This window comes from Odontomachus brunneus, unplaced genomic scaffold (genome assembly GCF_010583005.1).
Source record: "Odontomachus brunneus isolate Ranch 3 - 2012 unplaced genomic scaffold, Obru_v1 Obru_scaffold_292, whole genome shotgun sequence".
Taxonomy (NCBI): Eukaryota; Metazoa; Arthropoda; class Insecta; order Hymenoptera; family Formicidae; genus Odontomachus; species Odontomachus brunneus.
In genome coordinates, this window is record NW_022639742.1 from 141,245 (window position 1) to 152,108 (window position 10,864).

Consider the following 10,864-nt stretch of genomic DNA (forward strand, 5'->3'; position numbering starts at 1 on the left):
AAAATGGCACTGTTTAAAAAAAAAGTTTTCGATTTTTCAACAAAAATTCGTTACTTCTTTAATTGTTTTTCAAAAACTAATAATCCGATTGAAAAATCCCTACGTGCAACTGAAGACAATTTTGTTGTAAACATTCTGTCCGAATTTCAAGTTAATCGGATAAAAATTGGCCGAGAGATGAGAGCGCCCAGTTACGAAAACGTGGTTTCGAGAAAAACGCGTTTAAAGTTTTACAACTAATTGGTTCGTATAAAACGATAAAATTTTGTAACGAACCAAAGTGCGTCCAATCCGGGTGCATATGAAGTGCCTTCTGAAGCAATAGCTAGTTCTTCGGCTTCGTTTCTGCTTTGCTTTCTTCGCAATCTTTCCTCACGCGTCGCCGCTTGCGTTCGGAGGTCTGCAAGTGAAAGCCGTTGATCGTCCTTGTAGTCGCGAAATTGTGATGCTGACAGTCCAATTCTAATTCCCAGCAGCTCCATTATTTTTAATACATCGGTGTATCCATCATTAAAAATACAAACAGCAATGCTTGCAGCGATTTCTACGACTATACCTCCACTTGATGTTGTTTTTGGATCGATGCTCCAAATCATGTTGTTAAAACTCTCATTATTATTTTGAGTAAAACCTCCCAAGCATTTTTCAAGTAACCTTTTATCACTCAAATCTTTATAAATGGGAGTGATTGCATCAATGACTACATCAGGAAGCGGTGTTTTGTGTGTATAATCGCTTTGTCGTACAGCTTTTGCTCGCTGCCAAGTGCACCAAGAATTTGGCCCCTCCGGGCAATAATCATGTTTCGGATTGTCGTCAGATGAACTCTTGTGATACAGAGTACTCCAAATTGCTTTATACATTTCATCCACAGAATTTTGATGTCTGCGAATAGCTAGTCCGTAAAAAGTACTTAAATCATCAATTAATTTCGCTGTAAGTTTTCCTTTACCTCCTAGTCCTTTATTTTCTTTTTTACATTTACGTAGCCTTGCGCCCATTCTTTTTTGTACGTGGTTAATGCACTCTTTTTTTGTAACAGGATACGGAACCGAATCGACGATTGCTTTGTAAGTTTTGCTGTCACCGTCTCCAATATAATTTATATATCGAACATTGTGAAGATTTTCGGATCTTAGAAACATTTCGCGAATTCCATCGACTTCCATTTTTCCAGAGGAGCCTTCATGATTTGCCGTGCATTCATCTGTATGAGATTGTAACCACTCTTCGTATTCTACAGTATTGCTTCGTTTTTTCCAAAAAGTGCAGGCTTTACAAAAGGAAGATTTTACACTTATAACAGAACTCAAGCACGTAGACAATAAAAGAATACCGGTAAAACTCCCTACAGACAGATCAAGGGGACTGCCGAATCTTTTCAGGTAGCGCGCGGCCAGTTCTACTAGCGGCATCTGACCAAGTTCTACTCTATGACATATTTACTATAGTTCCGTTACGAATTTCACCATAATATTATAGGGACATATTTTTAAGACTCCAAACATCACAAAAATGCAAAAAAAAAATCGATTTTTTGAAACCGTCACCGTGGTGTTCCCCCTTAACGACTTCGTAATTAGCAAAATGGCGGTCCTCAACTCTCCAGTATTTGGTGCTTGGGATTTTAACAATGTTACAGTTAAATACCGCAAGAACCCGTGAATTTAGAGGTAAAAAACGATTGGGTTGTTGTTTCGCGGTGTGAGCTTTCGAACTAAACGAAGTTGTTAATTAACAAATTAATATTCCGGCAACCGAGGGACTTAGAGTTAACCGAATGACTGAATTGTTGTTCCCACGGTGTGAGCTTCTGATTTAGACAAAGTCGTTATTTAACAAATTAATATTTCGGCAACTGAGGGACTTAGAGTTAAACAAATAACTGAATTGTTGTTCCCACGGTGTGGGTTTTTGAATTAAGCAAGGTCATTAATTAACAAATTAATATCTCGGCAACCAAGGGACTTAGAGTGAATCAAATAACTGAATTGTTGTTCCTACGGTGTGAGCTTTTGAATTAAACAAAGTTGCTAATTAACAAATTAATATCTCGGCAACCGAGGGACTTAGAGCTAAACAAATGACTGAATTGTTGTTCCCACGGTGTGAGCTTTTGAATTAAACAAAGTCGTTAATTAACAATTTAATATCTCGGCAACCGAGGGACTTAGAGCTAAACAAATAACTGGATTGTTATTCCCTCGGCGCAAGCTTTCGGATTAAACAAAGTCGTTAATTAACAAATTAATATCTCGGCAACCGAGGGACTTAGAGCTAAACAAATAATTGGATTGTTATTCCCTTGGCGCAAGCTTTCGGATTAAACAAAGTCGTTAATTAACAAATTAATATTTCGGCAACCGAGGGACTTAGAGCTAAACAAATGACTGGATTGTTGTTCCCACGGCGCAAGCTTTCGAATTAAACAAAGTCGTTAATTAACAAATTAATATCTCGGCAACCGAGGGACTTAGAGCTAAACAAATGACTGAATTGTTGTTCCAACAGTGTGGACAGAGCAACCAAAAAGGAATGAGGGGAAAAAAGTTTTTCGTGCTCGCGTACGTTACGCAGGGATGTGACAGGATAGAGTCCCCGTCATACTCCATTCCCCAACAGCCCTATCATCTCACCAAGGTGGAGATACAATATCCGAACTTACCTCCACTCAATATTCCGGAGAGTGATCCGCGAAGGAAACGATACATGCAAATCCGGGCAGAGCTGCTGCACGCGCACTACGGAAGCACCACACCCGACCACTGGGACCAGACACCTGAAGTAATCACTCTGGAGTAAGGGCACTCTTCCCCCTTAGCTGCCTCTGCTTAGCCAGGTGTACGCAACGTCGGTAAGTCCAATCATGTTACCATTCTCATATCTGCGCGCCATCTTCAATAATTCGAAGTCGGTAATACGAAGCCGGTAATACGAAGTCGGTAATACGAAGTCGGTAATGCAAAGTCGGTAATGCGAAGTCGGTAATACGAGTAATACGAAGTCGGTAACTTGAAGTCGGTAATTCGAAGTCGGTAATAGAACCAGATAGCCAAATAAAATACCATCGGGGCCCTCAGATCGCGTATTCCCCGGGTAGAGCCACACGGTTCAGCGACCCGAAAACCAAGCGATCGTGCCCCCGCTCCAGGGCCCGAGCACTGTTGCCACAGCCGCGGCCGAGCGGGGACGTAACAATCAACCTCTATTCGTCCATAATCCGGATATAAAATTCCCCTTCTCCATTATAATTCTATTTCTTTATTTTTCTGTCTGATTAATTACATTTTACACATTATAATTCTTATTCAACAATTCAACTATTACATAAAAGCGTCAATATTTAATTCATACCTTTTTATTGTCAAGTCAAATGATTTTATTCTTCACACATTAAAGCGTAACATAAAATCACGACACCTTTACACGAATTCGCAACACGAATAGATCACTTCCTCTCGATGCACGGTTCTCTACCAACCCAGGCTATTGTCGGTGTATGCAGGCAGGCCTAAAACAAAAACGGGAACATAACGTTTTTTGTGTCTAAGTGATCGCGAGAGACGTTACAAGCAACGGGTCGGCGTGAAAAATTAGTACAAAGATTGAAGTGTAAAATTATGTGTATGTATGGAGTTCGGCAGATGACCGAACGAATGTTGTGTATAAAGACTGCCGAAAAATTGTGTAGCATTGTTGCAAATTTTGCGGGACTGCTGTGAACTGCTCCGGGCGCTCTGGGGGCACGGCTTTTATAGGGCCTCCGACGGAGCTTCGCTCGGCTCCGGCGGCTTCCGATGGCGGTCGGGCTGCAGCGCCGAATTCCAGAATGGTATGGTGACCCTGAGTCGGTCTTTTCCAAAGGGATTCCACTGCTCTTCAGCTTCTCGGTAATGCGTGCGGGTGGCTGGATGACGTGATGCACGGTGGCGTGATGCATAGCGACGCGATGATGTCATGCTGAACGCGTTTGCTCGTGTCCAAGCGAGTTCGCTACGCGAATATTCTATATTATTCTAATTATATTAATAATTCCGCTGTTATGTATGGCTTTTATACTTTCTTATTAATATTGATAATATTTCATCATGCTAAAATGCCTTTACTTGCATTGTCAATATTTTATGATATAGTCTCGGCTCTTTTTAACAACTGAATTAATAGCGTCGCTGTTAACATGAAGTTTTACATAAAATATTACTTATGCTATATCTCAGCTAGCACAAATCGGCCGATGGCTACTGTGACCCTTTAGTATTGTAGTGGCGCGGAAGTTTTAAAGTTTTTGGAGGCTTAGACGTTACACTAGTCCGGGTACAATATTCCCTTCCCCATCCTAATTCTGTTTCTTTATTTTTCTGTCCAATTGATGACATATTGCACTTTACAATTTCTATTCAATAAATCGATTATTACATAAAATCTTCAGTATTTAATTCATAAATTCTTATGTCATAATGACATGTCAAATAATTTTATTCTTTATACATTAAAAGAGTAACATAAAATCACGTCACTTTTACATTATTTCACAATACGAATAAATTACTTCCTCTCGATGCACGGTTCTCTACCAGCCCAGGCTATTGTCGGTGTATGCAGGCAGGCCTAAAACAAAAACGAGAACATAACGTTTTTTATGTCTGATGTAACGTCCCAGCCCCAGAAAACTTTAATTTTTCGCGACCATTACGGTATTTAAACCCCGCGACAACCAGAGGCCGATTTGTACTAATCTGAGACATAGTATATCATATGAACCAAATAGTACTTAAACTCTTCAAAGCGCTATATGAGAAGTCACGATATTGGGAGACAAGGACGGAATATATTATAAGCAAATTGATTCACAATAAGAAATAATTAACAATTCAAAAGGTATGTTAAGAGTAGCAATCCAAAGTCCACGATATCATGAGCTCTCATAGAATAAACCCTAATTAGTTATTATAAGTTTTATTTTAGCTAAAACAATGAATCTTACTAATTCACTCGTCAAAAACGGCTAAGAATAAAGATCGGATTATTATTATAGAAACGAAGTATTCATATAACCACTCAAAAGCCATATATGACGAAGGAATTAATAAGAAACTCGAATAGTATAGGAATATTCGCGAGCGAACTCGCGCAGACACGAATTTACATGTCCAGCATGACATCACCGTGATGCATAATCGCTATGCCACAGCGCATCCAACCACCTCGGGTGAGCGCATCAAACGATAAGCCGAAGCGCAGCGGCATCCCTTTGAGAACTACCGACTCGAGACCACCATCTCGCCACCGGATGCGGCGCTGCGAGACGACCGCCGTCGGAACCGACCGGAACCGGCCGAAGACCGCGCTCGAGACCTATAAGAACGGTGCTCCCGGAGCTCCAGCAGCATTTTATTCGGGTAAAATTCAGAATACTAAGTCTGCGCTCATGCAGCTGCGTGAAGCATTTTTTTCGCACTCTGTTCGGAACAATTCCTGAATACATTATCTTCGCATTTGCTCGTGGACTCTTCGAGATTCAGCCTACTCTCCGACCCGTTGCCTCAGGCATTTGTTCGGTAATCTCACTATTTATCTGTGACCCCTTGCGAACCTGTACGGACCAGCACAGGCATACTCTCATCCGACTCATCGTGTCCCTGCGAGATTTCGACCGTAAGTTTTATTTCCTATTTCCCCTACATTTATCCGACACTTGCCCGGTAGGTCCTTAGCGAAGTACCTATCGTCAAACTTTTAATTATCAATATTATTTAGGAATACTGTATAATCCACTATTGTTACTACACTGCACTCTACAATATTATACCACATTTCAGTCAAGATAAAATAAATATATATATACATATTATATTCAAATTCTATAGTTATATGATTCTAGTTCCTTTCTACCAGATCCAGTTACTATAATGCTATAATCTCTAAGGACGATCTATTATTTACCATTCCTAACCTACTCACATACATATACATATACACTTTACTGCAGAGCTGCGGTAGTCCTAGTGTCTACCATATACGCCGTCGTAATAGCGTTTCTTTCTCTCTCTATCTCTGCTTCAGGTAGCTTAACTGCTCCTGGCAGATTCTTTTGCTTATAGTACAGGGCTCTGACAGTTTCGGCAGCGTCTCGAATGCTCCAAAACTTAATTAAAATACAGCGAATTGCAGAGTAGCGCGTGATGAGGATTTCCTAAGCGTGGGATTTCTGAACGAAACTCTGACAGAGCTCCTTGATTGTTGAGCCTTATTAAGAATACACTAAAACCAAACTGAGTTTACCATCTTAATAATCCTTACCCATAAATCAAAACCCATCTTGATCGTTCTTATGGACTTTTGCTTTCATTAATTTTTGCCTCTATTAAATTGTTTGAATAAATCCTCAATACATTAATTACTTCTTCATTAATTATTAGAGGACGAATAAACCACGTGGTAAATATAAATTTATTTTACTCAGTTCATACATTTCTCGGTCAAATATAGAATCTGTAATCTGTCATTCATTACAGTTATCATTACATTATTTCTTGCACAATACTCCACTCGCTCGAAACTTCCTCTCGGTGCACAGCTCTCCACATCTCCAGACTATTGCCGGTGTATGCAGATAGGTCTAAAACAAAGAGAGAGCAAACGTTTCGTTAATCTGAGCGACCAAGCGGGACGTTACACTGAGTGGTCACGAGGGACGTTACACTTGATATGGGAAATGAGAGCAAATACTAAAGAGGTGTTAAAACTGGTATTTATGCTAGAGTGGTTTTATTGTATTAATTGTTCAAAGGCTATATGTTGCCAACTGATTATAACGAGTGTAAGACAAAGATAAAATATAATGTATGTTGACGGCAGTAAGTCTTTTATATTTTATTGTGTGAATATTCTAAGCGTTATGATGAGTGTATGAAGTAAACTTACGATTGTTTTATTGCAGTAATATGTCGATCTTATCGTAACTCGCCAGGACACGCTCGCATGGGCTCACGGTGTTGGCTGGCTATCAGTAGAAGGGCCCGGATGGTCACCTTAATGTAGCAGGCGATGGGCGATTTGGAAGTTGTAGATCTCGGAATCGTCCCCAATGTAAAGTCGTTAACTCGTGTATTCGTGTATACAATCTCCCGAACAAATGCTTCGTAGCAACGGGTCGGCGAGAAAAATTAGTACAAAAGTTGAAGTGTAAAATTATGTGCATGTATGGAGTACGGCAGACGAACGAATGCAGAGTGTGTAAAACTGTGTGTATGTGGAACTTGAACAAATGTCGTGTATAAAGACTGCCGAAAAATTGTGTAGCACTGTTGAAAATTTTGCGGGACTGCTGCGGGCGCTCTGGGGGCACGGTTTTTATAGGGCCTCCGGCGGGGCTTCGCTTGGTTCCGGCAATTTTCGATGGCGGTCAGGCTGCAGCGCCGAATTCCTGAGTGGCATGGTGGCCCTGAGTCGGTCTTTTTCAAAGAGATTCCACTGTGTGCCAACTTCTCGGTAATGCGTGCGGGTGGCTGGATGACGTGATGCACGGTAGCGTGATGCATAGTAACGCGATGATGTCATGCTGAACGCGTTTGCTCGTGTGCAAACGGGTTCGCTACGCGAATATTCTGGGAGCGGCGCACTTGGACACGGTGCATTTGGACACAGCCAATCACAGCACCGTGTGATTAGAGACATTTGTAGCGTGCCTTGGAACAGCGACTTGTGATTGGACTGTGTCCAATTGCCCCGTGTCCAACTTATATACACCCGAATATTCTATATTATTCTAATTATATTAATAATTCCGCTGCTATGTATGGCCTTTATACTTTCTTATTAATATTGATAATATTTCATCATGCTAAAATGCCTTTACTTGCATTGTCAATGTTTTATGATATAGTCTCGGCCCTTTTTAACAACTAAATTAATAAAGTCGCTGTTAACATGGAGTTTTACATGACATATTACTTATGCTATATCTCAACTAGCACAAATCGGCCAATGGCTACTGTGGCCTTTTAGTATTGTAGTGGCGCGAAAGTTTTGAAGTTTTTGGAGGCTTGGACGTTACACCATCTTCGTTTCTACTTGTTAACGCCTGAGGGTTATCTGCCATATGTTTGCTTAATCTCGCTCGTAGTTCGTCTAGGGTGCCGTTTGTGGGTAACTCATAGTTCTGCCATCTTTTTTACTATGTCCTTCCTTTGATAGCGTATATAACATCCGCTTCATTTTTCCTTTCTTTTCTCTGCTTGTTTTTTATTAACCTGTTCGGGCGCCAATTTGTAACGCTATTTCGCGTTCGGTGCGGGATAAGCTGCGAGTCGGTGTGGTCCGGATTCGAGCAGATGTCAATAATCGTGAAGACAGTGGGATGGATATTAGAATAATATATATTGTCGATTAGATGGCTATTTACAATGTGTATGTACAGGTTGAGTCGACGCTGTTGGCTTCGTGCGCGGGCTTTTGTGTTCGCGCGTGTTGATGTCCGCTGCGGCGGAGCTCAGGCTGCGGGACCGCTGGCGGTCGCGGGACGCGGGCGGTCGTGTGACGCGTCGATCGTGTTGTGCTTGCGGCGCGATGTTGACGTTTGGATCTTTAATTTTGGTCGCGCGAGGAGAGCCGTTACTTGATGACTAACACGGCCCTGCTTGCGCGATGCGTTGGATTTTCGCGGTTCTGTCGTGCGCTACGATGCGGTGCCGCGGGGATCGGTTTCCCCGGGACTGCGGCGCGGCTTCGCGGAGGTCGATCTTACGAATCCAATAAGGCGACGGATCGGTAAGCGAGGATGTAGGCTTTATGAATCCGACACGTCTCCGCGAGTGTCGACTCTACGAATCCAACGAGTCGACGGAGCGGTAGCCGATACGGATTTAATGAGTTTACGCGGATGTCGACTTTACGAATCCAACAAGTCGACGGAGCGGTATCGAGGAATGTTGACTTTACGAATCCAATAAATCGACGGAGCGGTAAGCAAGGATGTAGACTTTACGAGTCCAACAAGTCTACGCGGATGTCGACTTTACGAATTCAATAAGTCGACGGAGCGATATCGAGGAATGCCGACTTTACGTATCCAACAAGTCGGCGGACCGTAATCAAGGGTGTGAACTTTACGAATCCAATAAGTCTACGCGGATGTCGACTTTACGAATCCAATAAGTCGACGGAGCGATATCGAGGAATGCCGACTTTACGTATCCAACAAGTCGGCGGACCGTAATCAAGGGTGTGAACTTTACGAATCCAATAAGTCTACGCGGATGTCGACTTTACGAATCCAATAAGTCGACGGAGCGATATCGAGGAATGCCGACTTTACGTATCCAACAAGTCGGCGGACCGTAATCAAGGGTGTGAACTTTACGAATCCAATAAGTCTACGCGGATGTCGACTTTACGAATCCAACAAGTCGACGGAGCGGTATCGAGGAATGTCGACTTTACGAATCCAATAAGTCGACGGAGCGGTATCGAGGACGATCTAGGATGCGATGTTCTAGATAGCGATGTTCGCGAGATGCTGCTGCTGTTGGAGTTTGAGTTCTGTTCAGCGGAGTGCCTCGGAAGACTGCTCTCGCTGAGCTTTTTGCGCGGTCTTTTATACTACTTTTAATCTGATATCGTGTTGTGATATTCGCGGTCGGTCGGCGATGTTTACACTGTCGCGTGTTCGGTTTCGTGACGAGTCGTTTGATTTTATCGTTATTGCGGTTCCTGTTCTATTTATCTTACGAACGGCTCGTTACAACTTTGTTAGTGAAGTGACTGTATATTATATAAGTTTGTGTGTCTGTTCTGTATCCTCTTTCCTTGAGTTTATCGAGAGTGCGTTTGTATTTATGGTAACATGGAAGGCAGTATATGATAGGTTCTACTATTGTGAGATTATGATGGCAAACTGAGCAGTGTACTTGCTCTAATGGGCCTAAAGAAAAGCCATGAAAAATGCCGTATTTTAATTCCGGCGGAATTGACTTTCGAATATAACACTTGGTGCATAAGGCACCTAATTGGTTTTGATATTTATAACCCGCTAGTATGATGCATTTTACATCCAGCATACTAGGGTATTCCCCAATTATTTCGTGAAGTTTACTCATTGTTAGGAATTATAAAAATATTATTGTAGGGTGGCTTGTTTGCAAGATTAGTTTTATAGAATTGATAGTAGTGAAAGCAGTCGCTTATAAGTCTGCTGATACCTAAAGGTATGCTACAATAGTCGCAATTTCTAATGTTACATTGGTCGTTGATAACTAGATAATGTGAAATTAATTTTTCAAAAGGTTCCGAGCTGTTAAGAAAATCGTTAATTAAGCAAAAATGATATAATAATAAGTTAGAGGAAGCGTGTTCAAAGCCCTCCGTCCGTATGCATCTTGGGTTGATAGGTTGTTGAGTAGCTGAAAAATTACGGACGGTCCTCGAAGGCTGTGAACTGTACACCAGGAACACTCTGAAACAGAAGTGTGCGTTAATTATGCTCATCCTGGTTCAATATGCGAGAGCTTCAATTTATTCACGTGTACTGTGCGTGTTGTATTTCTATACTGTATTGTAACATTATTATTTAATAAGATTTCTAAGACCTTATATGTTTCAGTATATTGATCGGAAAATTTTCCCTTTGTGGGTTCCTTTAATAAAAATACAAAATCTCCTTCCTTAAATGTTGCAGGATGATACGTTTATCATAATAACGCTTGTTTCTTTCCTTTGATCTTATTAGATTTCATCTCGCTTCGTCTTGTGTTTCTTGTAGTTTTTGGAATATTCGTGATAGGTAGGCTCTAAATTCTCTTCAAGTAATTTCTGGCATAAGGGTATTCGTCCGTAGACTAAAGTTGAAAAGGTGTGTATTGGATGC

The 10,864-nt window shown here is 41.5% G+C and overlaps 1 protein-coding gene across 1 annotated transcript in view; it reads right to left on the bottom strand.

Annotated features, from left to right (window-relative positions):
• The window catches only part of LOC116853237, a 9,610-nt gene extending 8,359 nt beyond the window's left edge, over nucleotides 1–1,251 (bottom strand). Inside the window, exon 1 of the mRNA XM_032834193.1 lies at nucleotides 277–1,251. Within this exon, the coding sequence (XP_032690084.1) occupies nucleotides 277–1,169 (893 nt within the window). The 5' untranslated portion in view covers nucleotides 1,170–1,251. The remainder of the gene's footprint in view (nucleotides 1–276) is intronic.
• Between the last annotated feature and the right edge of the window lie 9,613 nt (nucleotides 1,252–10,864).